Consider the following 13,070-nt stretch of genomic DNA (forward strand, 5'->3'; position numbering starts at 1 on the left):
CTACTGTTAGCTTGATTGAAGCAGTGGGATGTGTGTCATCATCAGGACAAATTATAAGGAGAAAATCTGTGAACTTGTGAAGTCAGATTTTCCTGGGAGGACAATATCAAGAACAAATTTGTACACTGAGAATTTCTTACCTATAAAAGACCAAGAGTGATATTTAGGTGGTAATGGTCATATGGTTTTCTTTCCCTGTACTTACATGTTCCTAGTGAAGGAAAGTGTCACAGAAGGCATGATAGGTCATTTTATTTAAAAATAGGTAGTTCACAAATAGAAATATTTTCATGTCAGCAGTTTTAACAAAAATGGGCCTTACATGAATTGTAGAATGTGGGGTCTTTTACTTTTTTTCTTTTTTTCTCCACATTGTCAGCTAGCGTAGTCAGTGTCAAGGAAATACATCACTTGAAGAAACGTAATGTGGAACTAGTAAGCTTTCTGTCATTAATTCCAAATCTTGCTATTCCTTGCAGATAAGAACACAATTTGGCAAATATATTCATCCTAACTGTAATATACAAAATCAAATGTAGTCTTAGACAAAAATACGTTGTCATACAGATAAGTTTTATTACATTTAATCAAAGGTTTTTATAATGTATTCGGTGGTTTGATTTTGATTATGTAAGTTACATACAGTGTACTGTACTCATTTGATTCTCCCCAAATGCCACTCCTGTCTGTGTGCAGCAGTGTATGTATTCGTGTGTTACTTCTTTTAAGAAGTTTAATTACGGGTAATACAATGATAACAATTGTTCTAGTTCATGTTTCCTTTGTCTCCTTGGAAATGTTTTCTTTGCTGGCATGTTGCAGTGAAGCTATCTATATTTGCATACTTTAAAAGTAAGTCTGAAAGGACTCGATTCAACTCCTACTTTATGCCTTCAGTTGGAGTTAGATCAGCTCTATATTGCCTAGTTCCATGGTGAGATTCTGTGCTTTTTGAGGTATACCAAAACAATATAGTGGATCCCCACTAATACATACCATAAGCATTGCATTTCATAACATTTGTAACTTGACATCATGTTGCTGCAATGCAATGCTGTGTGAAGATCTAGTTGACTAAGATTGTTAAGGAAGAATAATTTTTTTTTTTTTTAATTTTAGAGAGATGTATGAGTTACTTGAGCATTTGAAAGCATGCCTCTGGGATATTCTTATTAACAGGCGACATGCTATTATGTAGTCACATTTTCTTTGAGAACTTTAATAGCATTAGGCATTATCTGTATGGATAGAACATATGCTCATGGATGAAATACTATTTTTGGATGCGTTTAGAGAAATGCTTAAGGATACTTTGTCATGTTAATTTTTTCTTATCGGTGCATAGTCTGTATCAAATAATGCATTAAGAAAATTTGAATATTAGAAGAGTGTGTTGCTGTACTAAAATCAATGCAATATTAATGTATATTTCCAACACGTAAAACAAGAGTGTATTCCAGTACTGTATCACTAGAAATCTCAAAAATACCTAAAGAAAATGTATAAATCAAGTCAGTCTATAATCAGAGGATGCTTTTTAATCTATTTATTTACTTATTTTTAAAAACTTAAAAAAACTTCTGTTTAACCGATCAGATTAATAAATTCTTTGATGTGTTAATACATACTGTAAGTGGAAGCTAAGACATAATTTAATAAAAAAGGGTTAAAATACTCATCTTTTTGTTGGTAGAGATAATCCACCTGAATCCTCCTGAAAGAAAATGAAAAAGGTAACAGCAATGTTTTATTTCTTTATAGAGCATCTGTCACTCCAATTTTCTATCGCTTCCCCCCCAAAATGTAAGTCCTGTGATGCATGAAAGCAGAGCTACAAATGAAAACAAGAAAGATGGACACCGATGTCTCATGATGGGTTAAGAATACTTTGGTATAAACTAGCTGGGAATAAAACAGACAATTGAACAAACAGAAGGAAGCTGTGCCACAGGCTTGTAGTGGGAAGTGGTGGGGCTGGAAACTTACTTGTGTTGAATGTGGAGCTTGATCATTTTATGATGAGGTTTACTTGGGGCAGCAGAGTTTTGGAGTCAGTGATGGAAGAAGTTGCTGGAGTCCTGAACTGCTGATTCAGACCGTTTCCCATGTTTGTGCGGCGTTGTAATCTAGTATGTAGGAACCTAAATGAGATGAGTAGGATGTTTTTAATCATCTTGCTGCAGGGACAGTATTTGGATACAAAACCCACCACCATAATGCTGCTAGTACAGGTAGAGTGCAGCAGGGACTAACATTTGCTAAGGTACTCAAGGAAAAAAACCCTATTGACCTGGGAGCACCTTAAAACAGTAAATTGACATAAATACTTACTGAAATCCCAATATGTGCAACCTGAATGCTTCTACAATAGGGAAATGCTAAGTCACATAACTAAGGCAAACTACACAAGTAGACCATAGTTTCTTGTCACACTGAATATTATGTTTCTCTGCTGCAAGGAGAAGGAGCAGGCAAAAAAAAAAAAAAAGGAACAGGATATTCTAGCAACTCTAATAATTCTTCTCACAAATATTCCCTTCTGTTTTTCACAGCATTTGCCTCTACTTTGAAAGGCTTCCTCTGCTTTGGCTTACTCCCCCCTATGCTCCCCTTGGTGCAAGGGAGTGCAGAGTCATGAAATAAGACAAAAAGCTCAGTGATAAGTTTTCATTGTGAAGAATATTATGGAAATGGCTAAGGCTATTCCATATTTACATTTCCTGCATCTTTTAAGAATGATTGGTAGTTGTCTGAGGCAATCTAGGTTACAGAAAAGAATGCAGATGCAATGCATTACAGAATTTTAATTTTGACAGGATCCATTTCCCCTGTTTGGTGCTATTGCTAAAAGAATGTGTGATACAAAAGTCTAGATCTTAAATGATGGCTGCTTCTTGTAAGATATTGCACAGGCATGTTTATTTTCAAGCATAGGAGTAAACTTACTTGAAATCGGTGAGGAGTAACCAGCATGTCTGGAATTAAGCACCAATCTAAAAGCTTTGTTGACTCAGAGTCTTTGTATTCAGGCTGGGGCTTGGATGTAGAAGTCTAGGCTTATAATGAAGGATGCCTGTTTTATCATTAGGACCATCCCTAGGGAGAAAAGTGCCATTGTTTGTTTATGTTCTAAGTAGAGTCATATTTAGAATAATCAAATAATGGAAAATGTCACTTCAGTATAGGAGAAAGAAAGCATCAAAGATTGAAACTCTTGGGTATCTCTACAGAACTATGTGGAAAAATACAGATCACCAGAATGGATGTTTTCCATTTTTGATTACTGGTTCCTGTTAGTATTTGTTTGAAATGGGGATAACAATTTCAGTTTAGCCCATTATAAGGATTTAGTCATGTTGCAAATTAATTAATTAATTAATACCTTTTTTTTCCCTGATGAAGGTGGGATACCGTGCTTAGAACTGAAGATATTTGCAGAGGTACACAAGAATAGCAGCTGACTGCTCAGTGTTACTAGCCATTGTTTCAAATTTGCCTTTTTTCTTCCCCCCAAACAAATATTAATACTGAGCAACTCTAACTGTTAGGTCTTCCAGTCTGATCAGTGGGAGTAAGTTTCAGCTTTTCCACCCTTGTGTTTGAGCCAGAAGGCATACTGATCACATTCAGCTGAGTCCAGCTGATGTCCTCACTTTCTGTAGTATTGAGGAAGCCTGTCTTCTAATGGGAGGACATATAATTATGGAAATTTTATACATCTCTGAACTGAGATCTGTGTAACTACTAGAGGTAGAAGTTTCTAAGAAGTTTGACTTACATGTTGTGAAACCATTTATAGTAATAATTTTCTAGAAGTACCTAAACGCTTTTTTTTATAAGATAGGCAGACAACTTGCAGTATATAAAAAGTGTAATAATTATGTCACCATTGTAAGTCTTGTTGAGGCTATATATTTGTCAAAAACTTGTCCTCTCTGCAATGACTCTAGCATTAATAATACACTCGGAAAACAAATACAGAAAATGTGTCATTTGAAGACTTGTTTTTTAAATATTCTGATGTTGTCTTTTATAAAATTGTTCAAAATTCTAATCGCTAAATGAGAATTTTTTAAGTTCTTGAAAGATGTTCAATCTAACTGGTCTGTCTAGAAAATAACATGACATTAGTTTAGTCATTTCAGAAAAAATTTAACTGCAAAAAACAGGTAATATTGAAGGTTGTTATAAATAGTAATTATGTGCAAGTAGAATATAAATACAGTTTTTAGTAATAAAAAACTGTTATGTTATATAAATTCCATCTAATTATGTTATGTGTATTAAGTCGTTAGCCCTTGATGTGATGCTGCACCTTGAAGTCTCTGTTGCACAGTATTTTGTTAGGCTAGTATGTTCGTCCGTGGAATACAGATACTGAAAGTTTAAGGTTTTTGCTTACTAGAGAAATAATTTAGAGTTACAGTTATGTAATGTCATATATGATCAGGAACCAGTCAAGGTCAATGGAACTGCTGTGAGAATTGTGGATGATAAATAAGGGCCTCGGGCTCCAGGTGGGATTTACAAAATAGTTCAATTTTACTTGACTAAAATTTCCAAAAGTTAATGAATTGGGGTGCCTTAATTTAGGATTCCTGTGATGAGCTCCATTAGAAAGGTGTTAGTTTCCAGAATATTAAAACACATTCTTTGAATAGAAACAGCACGTTTCCAACAAGGCATTCGGAATTGTTCACTCCCTTCAAAGATCTTGATGCTGTATTCTACTTTTTAAAGCTCTAGACTGCCTTGAACATTCTTAGGCTTTGATTCAAGAGTACTTGCCTTGAAGTAGTTGATGAGCTGCAGATATTTTAAAAGAGCTCTTTCTGTTCAACCTGTGATAACTCCTCTATACCCCGATGCATGTACTACAGCCAGTGACTTAGCAATTCACTTATTAATTTTCTGTGAATTAAGCAATACAAATAAAAGATGAAAGAAGGAGATAACCAGATGTAGTAAATTTCATGAATAATTAATTTTTTAAAATTTGAGTTCAGACGCCAGAACCATGGAATATTGCATTATAGTTTCAGTATTCATTTAAAACGAATAAACTCTGTTTCTCTGATAACAATGAACACTTTGAGATCACAAAGCAAGATTCAAAAGTGGAAGGGTTTTAAAATTTTTAAAAGCTGTTTTTTAGATTTTTGAATAATTTAGTTTCAAGTCAAACTCAAACACTTTGGGACTTGTCTCATGAATTTCGACTCACTGAAGCTGACACTTATGTTTATCTTGCAACTTGATAGTCTTAACTTTTCCTTGTGGAAATTTCTAGTACTTGAAAGAGTTCCTGTTGCAGCACTGCATGAGTGTTACTGGAAATGGATTCTTGAGAGTTTCATTGCTGCATCCAGCGTTCTGAGAAGATGGGGTGAAATAGATCCAAGTCTGTCTCAGATCTGTTATTGCTTCTCTTTGCTAAAACTGTAGGAGTAGCTGGATATTTAATTTCTTTGCACTTGTCCCGAAGTTTCCTCATCAGCCATAGAGTCAAAACCCCATGATTCTGTAAATATGAATATCTTGCCTCATATCCTTCCTTTGGTGCACAATACAGTGCAAAGCTTCCAGATTCCCAGTAATGATATTGACTGGATTTTTCTTTGGTTGGTTAAATAATACTTTATTTTCTTGTAAAGACACCTAGAAATTACTGATTTTATAAAGGATTGAAGGGAATCTTTCAATTGTGATATTTCTTCCCATAAAATTATATTTTGAAAGTTAAATGTGATTTTAAAAGTGTTTTTCTGAATCTCAGAAGCTAACAAGTAATAGCCATAATTTTTTCTCTAGTAGAATGAAATAATGGATGTATTCCAGAGGCAGCAAGTTCATTTTTTCAAATGGCTTTAAAGAGTGGAGCTCCCAAGTGGAAGGGCCTTGAAGACATATAATGAGTTTAGTTCTTTGTTGAAACTACATAACTTTGATTAGCCTGTTATTTTTACTTGTTTTTCTTTCACATAAGGTTTTTCTTATTTTTTTTATAAAGGCTTCTCTGTATCAGAAAACATTAAAAGACTTGCAGCTTAAAGAAATGCACATTTATAGGTAAGGCCCTAGAATAAGTGGTTTGAAATATAGTTCTAAATTAAGAAAAGCTCAACGCAGCTTACAGCTGTTTAAAAAAATTTCTACTAAGTATAAGGAAGAAGTCTAATGTACCAAGCATTTAATTCGCTGGAGGTGCACGTGAAGATTTATTGACCCCAGTGATAAGTAATGAAATAGGCAGCCCTCAAAGATTTTCTGGAGAGAGAATAAATACAGACCTTTAGAGGTCTGTAATGAAACGATCTGTGGGCTCCAACGTCTGCATTTGACATGGATTCAGCATATGTACGGTTACGTACATTTGGATTAACTTTATCAGAGATGTTTGGGAGAGCTCGGTAACAGAAGATACATTCATACAATAGAAATGTACCATCACCGTAAATGTCACTGTCTGTGGAACAAGAGTTGAGACTGAGCAATTGTCTGTTTTTGGAAATCTGTCCTGGTAATTCTTTAGGACATTTTAGCAGGGAATCTGTGGCGTTTTTGCAGTTTCTGTTCTGTGAACAAATATGTTACTGTAGTAGCCAGGCATGTTTCTCAGAATTTAATCTGTATATAATTATACCAAAAAATCTGCTGCAGTTTCAGCAGGAAGTTTATAATGTAATTAAAATGTCTGAATATTATAGTTATGTTTTCAGTTAGAAATTTTTATTTATCTTTGCAGTTAAAAGTTGGCAGTAAATTAACCCAAGGGGGAAAAAAAAATCTAAAAAATTACTATATTATCAAGAGAACCTACAGCAAGCTGTTCGTGTGTGTGTCTGTGTGCATGTGTAAAAACCAAAAAGGCATCTGAAAACAAAATATTGATTTGGTAATCACAGTAATTCAACAAAAAATGAAGGACTTCATCTTTATAAATTGAATAAGAGGTTTGAAAAGATCTGTTTTCATTTTCATGTTTGGTTATTGCAAATTTTTCTTCTCTCTAGCCTCTTAGGAACATGCATTTGGACCTTTTATCCTGACCATGAAGCTGTGTAGACCTAGGAGTCTCACCAATCAAACAAGTGTATTCAGCCTGTGGTTTACTGTATTTCGTACTTTGAATTTTGTATTTCAAGCGTTAACATGGCCCACTCTATGCAATGTCCTTTTTTGGTGATGCGTATGTATAAGACATCTCCACCTTTCTTTTTTTTTTTTTTTGTAAAAACATTTATGTACATACCATTAAAGCCATTAATTCTAAGTAAAAGAACCTAAAACACGTACTTAAATATTTTTCGTGTGAAGAATCTTAATGGTTACAGAGAAAAACACTGAACTGCTGTCCAAAGTCTTGGGAAATGCAAAAAAGATACCTATTATTTCTCATTTAAGCTAGTTTTTGAAGTCTCTTATGGCTGCAGTTGAGAAATTATATGAAACAAGTGTAAATCTGCACATTAAGAATTTAATGTTTTTAGGTGATTCTTGGTGAGTATATTTGCTGGAATGCAGTTTTCCTTTTTCTAATGTGGTGTCAGACTGACTAGAGACTACTTTGCATTTAAAATACTGACCTCACAAATGTTAATACATTTGGTTAATTGTTAACCCCACTTACTCATTAGCAACTTCCAACAAGCTCCTTGAAATATGGATTGCTTACTCAAAATACTTCAGTTATGGACTTCCCTTAGGACTATGTGTAGACTACAATGTGATGAAAGACCTCATAAAGTGTAGTTCCTTAATATATTACCCCTATAACTTCAACAGATCCTATTCATTTCATTGTTGTTCGTCATTATTCATTGCTAGAACAGCTGAAGTACCGTTAACACTCAAACTGGAAAAGGTCGAAAGCCAAATACTGCCAGGTTCCTACTGATTTAACTGACAGCCATCAACATGTATCACAGGACTCAGTTTTTCTGAGTTTTTCTACTGAATTAGTAGAGAAAAATATTCCTTTTAATTTTTCAGAAGTTAAATATATTTTTCTGTAATCTGTCTTTTTTTCTGATACTTCTCACTTTTGTACAAAAATGATGACTACGATATGTTTTTGACTAAATCTACAAGCAGTGGGGGACTTGATGGGAGCTAGATTTCTACATACGTTTGTGATCTTATTTTGGCACTTAGTGATTGAAAACTAAAGCTTGGAATGGCATTCCCTTTTTGTATAGCATGGCAATGTGTTTTCCTTTGTAAATTTTTTACTTTAAGCAAATGTATCCAATAAAAACATAAATTCTTTGTCTGATATGTGGCTCTTTTTGTTTGGCAGGGTAACTCCATCTTCTGAAAATCCCAATGGTGCTACCTGTAGTGTAAGTCAGGGAAAGCCCTCTTTAAGAAGAATAAAAGGGAGAATACACAGAAGCAAAAGTCTTGATAGCATCGATTTCTGTGAATTCACTGTAAGTACCATATCTTTTACATTTATCCTATATGAAGTTATGAGAATCTTGCTAATAAAGCAGTTGTCCCTCTTGCATTGGGTTTATCTCTTTGTCAGAATTAGAAAAGATATTGTACTTAATGAGGTTGTAACTGCAGTTCTACACTGCCAAATGTTAAGAACAGTGATGTTGCTTGTATAATTAGTGATGCATAACTATGTTTTTGTTCTTTAGCAACCATTAGATATAAATTTTTATGTCAGATTTTAATATGGCCACCTGCATAAGATGAAGAAATTAACTGGAAATGGAGTAAATATGACAAATGAAGTATGTTTTCAAATTCTGTTTTTATATTTAGATTTTGGAAGTTGCATTTATTTTTTACAAAACCCACAAAATTATTTTAGTTGTATATGGCTATAATAGAGTACTAGAAAAAGAAATAAATGTTTCTAAAAGATTTGTGTGCTTATAGCACTTAAAAGCTAGTGTGACAGATGATATCTTACTACAGTTAAGCAGTACTGGTATATACTTATTTTCTTCTCTTTGGTTAGGGTGTAGATATGTTTGTCTTTTAGTTTCAGAAAATTCAATGTGATCATGGTTTCAGAGAAGTTGTATAAGTCATGCTTTAGAGATTTAGCTGAATTGAGAGAGAAAACTGGAATAGTTTCTTACACAACTTTTAGTTCAGGAGGAGTTGTTTACATGCAAATAATGGAAGAAAAGAAATTGTTAATACGAAAGAGTATGGGACATGGGGGTAGATTTCCTGCTATTTATACTGTTCACAAAATATTAGAATAAGTCCTAAACACAGTACTTTTTCAAAAATTCTTTACTGAAAAACCATTAAAAGCTACACCTCTCAACTAACTGGGAGGAATTTGGCCAAAACAAATTATATTCTGATAAATTAATATCATGTAGTTTTGAAATACTAAAATAATGTCAAAGAATATGTTAAATTGTAAACCAGTTATTAAATATGAGGATGAAAGAGGTAGATAGGAAATATGTGCTGTCTTTGAAATGTACAAATCAATAGTGACGTGGAGCTATTGTCTGGCATTACATGGTAACATAAACAATATAACTAAAATGTTCAGATGGAATTGGGGAAACATCTTTATCTAAAGCAAAACAATGGTTTGAGTATGTTGCATCATTCAGTGTGATGTTTTTTACAGATGATGCCAATAGCATAATTGGTATTTTTTTCTCAGGACTCTTTTGTTTCTAATTATGAAGTCTTGTAGTGCTATCTTCAGGACAAAGAGCTTGTTGTTTGCTGTTTAAGGAGGTAATGAAATTAGTAGCAAGGATTTGAGGTTTAGTGTATTGTGTGGTGTCCAGATACTTCTAGCACTGCGGGTACTGCAAAGCCGGGTCACATAGCTGGGGAAACACGTGTGCGGTGAGCCTGTGCTCAGTTCCGTGCTGTCAGTAACTCACGCTGCCTAATTTAAAGCTAGTTTTGGTGTGTCTATGCAAACTGTTGTCACAGCAGTGATATCGGTGTAATCATTACCTTACTGAAGGTTAAAAATTCCCTTAGGAAACGAGATTACTGAAATAATAATTTTAGCTTGTGCTATATAGCTGTGTGGTCTTATTAAGGAGTTTTATCTAAATCTATCTCTACTCTTGGGGCCTTCAAAGAGAAAGAGATTATAGCCAATGGTAAAAAGAATATCTTGCATGCCACAGAACCTTTGCAAAGAGTTTTGAAACAGATAAAAATGGGGCATGTCTGTATCAGTAGCATACAAATGTGTAGAGTATGTACATGTATAAATTCATACATTAATAGCTAATTATTGATAATTAGGATCAGGAAAGGAAGCTCACTTTTTATTCTGAGGTCTTATGTTAAAGGACGATACAAGTTTAAATAGTTAAGCACACAAATCAGTTATAAATATGGATTTTCTTGCTGCTACATAATTAGACTCACACTGAAATATTTCTTGATATTGTATAATGGTACTTTTATTGTTTTAAAATTGTGATTAAAAATAGATCTAAAGAAATAATTGAGGAAATTAGTATGCCTAAATCTTTCCAGAGTGCTCCCAGAACTGAATGTTTTTCATGTTAAGCATCTTTTTCTAGTAAGAAAGCTCAGGTACTGGCAGATAGAATAAAATTGAAAATAAAAGATGTAGAAGTGAAAAATTCTTTTACGCAATAAGGGGAAAGAGCTTTTTAAAACTTTCTCTTTACAACTGTTCTATGCTGCAGTATATCCATTTTATGTACAACAAAGATGAAAAGTGTCATATTTCAATATGTGGGTAACTTATATGCTGACAAACTCAAAGTAATTTCAGCATCCAGTGAACTGTTGGTTTTCTTCATCATGTAATGAGATTGAGATCCATTAATAATTCTGCATGTTACTGGATTTCACTTTAAAATAAGTAGTGCCTATGTCCATCCCAAACTGATCTTTTTTGTAAACCTTTGTTCCCTATCACTAAGCAAATTCTTACTGAGGACAAACCCTAACAGCAGAAAGACATAAAAAATAAGTTATGCTTTCTTTCTCCAAGTGTGAAGAAATGTGTCCACAGTGGGAAAGTTCTGGATTTCCATGCAGCATGCACATACAAGAATTCAATACACGAAAATACTGTATTTACTACTTTACTGTGACTTCAGCTATGGCAGGGGATAAGTTGCGGGAATTAAGCTGTGAGGTTCATTAAAAACCAGCGTTATTCTTTGCAAGGGAGGGGATAACCAGCGAAGAGCCTATTGCAGGTGTAAAATTTCAGCAGAGGCCAAAGAGTGACTTGAAGGGAATACCACGGTCGCCTTCAGAGGGTTGTCTGAGACGTGATGCTGCCAAGTTTCCTGTTTACTGCAGTTAATAAAATCTGAAGTTTGTGATATTAATGGCTTTTAGTTATACCTGTGGCTTTTAATATGGATGATATACCTAAGAATGCTAGAGAGGTCTTTGCCTTAAAACCTCATTATTGGATGGCCTGCTGCTGCAGTGACTTACTGCAAGCCTCAGGTATTTGTGAGACTATCAAAGTGCATGGCTCCTGGTTGGTACATTGCATACCTGTGTTAGCACCCCATAGCTGGCTTACACTGTAGTATCCTTAACATCATTTTAGGAGGTATAAATTCTCCCTGATTACAAGTGGTGGGAGTCTGCAAGATAGCTGACAAAAACTGGGGTTTGTTTCTTAATGATACCTGTGCTGTCTTAAGTGGGTGATACTGGGGTTTGTAATAGTGATGCCTCTCATTACCATTTTGCTAAGACAGCAAGCGAGACGATAAAGCGGTGAAATAATGTTAAGGCACAGGGTGATAGTACAGCAGCTCCCTTAAAACGTGTATCCGTCTTCAACTTCTTTCATCCTTTTTCGTTTCTTTATCCTCTCCATGTATTAGTGCTACCACTTAGATTAGGACCTGTTCCCTCAAACGTAAGTAAAACCTGTTTTATTGCCCTTCAGTTCTTCTTTAAGGAGTATCATCATGCTATGCTTCCCCAGATATTAGCCCTTGAAATACTCAGCTTTAGTGGTATGTATAAAAAAAAACCCCAAAACAAAAAACCCTGTATTTTTGGTTGAATATTGGTAAATGGTTATCTGCAATCCAGAAATGTTGCAGAACTCTTACGCCATGTTGCAGAAAACTTGGGAGAAAAGAGAAAGAATAGGATTATCAGCTCTCAGAGAAAGATGTAGAATACATACTACCTTGTAGAATGAGCTTGTCATACTAATGTTCATTACATCCATATTTTAATATTTATTACATTGAAACAAACTCTGGCTTTGCACAAGCTACCCTGTATAGCAGTAGCACTTCTGAGTCCAATTCATCGACAGGCATTTTGTTGTACTAAGCATTGTGTAAACACAAAGTATTTACTCTCAAGGACCTTACAATCTATTTATAACAATAGGTAAGATGTGACTAACCTTTGATTCTTTAGCTGCATATGGCTCTCAAGCTGTTCAAGTGCTGCACTGGTGCTAGGGCTTCCGAAGGTCACGTTGGGATGCAGGTGTCTTTTGGGACAGCCCTACGTGATAGAGCACTGGGGCTGCTATGGAGTCGTTGTCCTCATTTGTGTGTAAACTAGCTTGGGAGTTACCATGGTTTAACCCCAGCCGGCAACTAAGCCCCACACAGCCGCTCACTCACTCCCCCTGGTGGGATGGGGGAGAGAATCAGAAGAGTAAAAGTGAGAAAACTCGAGTTGAGGTAAAGACAGCTCAACAGGTAAAGCAAAAGCCGCACACGCAAGCAAAGCAAAACAGGGAATTCCTTCACTCCTTCCCATGGGCAGGCAGGTGTTCAGCCATCTCCAGGAAAGCAGGGCTCCATCACATGTAACGGTTACTTGGGAAGACAAACATCATCACTCTGAATGTCCCCCCCTTCCTCTTCTTCCCCCAGCTTTATATGCTGAGCATGACGTCACATGGTGTGGGATCCCCCTTTGGTCAGTTGGGGTCAGCTGTCCCGGCCGTGTCCCCTCCCAGCTTCTTGTGTACCCCCAGCCTATTCACTGGTGGGGTGGTGTGAGAAGCAGAAAAGGCCTTGACTCTGTGTCAGCACTGTTCAGCAGTAACGAAAACATCCCTGTATTATCAACACTGTGTTCAGCACAAA

At 35.3% G+C, this 13,070-nt stretch overlaps 1 protein-coding gene across 5 annotated transcripts in view; it reads left to right on the plus strand.

Moving 5' to 3' along the window:
* TJP1 (tight junction protein 1) overlaps nt 1-13,070 on the plus strand; it is a 173,736-nt gene that overhangs the window by 1,056 nt on the left and 159,610 nt on the right. For all 5 annotated transcript variants that reach the window (XM_076348318.1, XM_076348319.1, XM_076348321.1 and 2 more), the window contains exon 2: nt 8,300-8,432. In XM_076348318.1, coding sequence (XP_076204433.1) covers nt 8,300-8,432 — 133 coding nt within the window. The remainder of the gene's footprint in view (nt 1-8,299; nt 8,433-13,070) is intronic.

The sequence above is a fragment of the Aptenodytes patagonicus genome, chromosome 10 (assembly GCF_965638725.1).
Source record: "Aptenodytes patagonicus chromosome 10, bAptPat1.pri.cur, whole genome shotgun sequence".
Classification (NCBI taxonomy): Eukaryota; Metazoa; Chordata; class Aves; order Sphenisciformes; family Spheniscidae; genus Aptenodytes; species Aptenodytes patagonicus.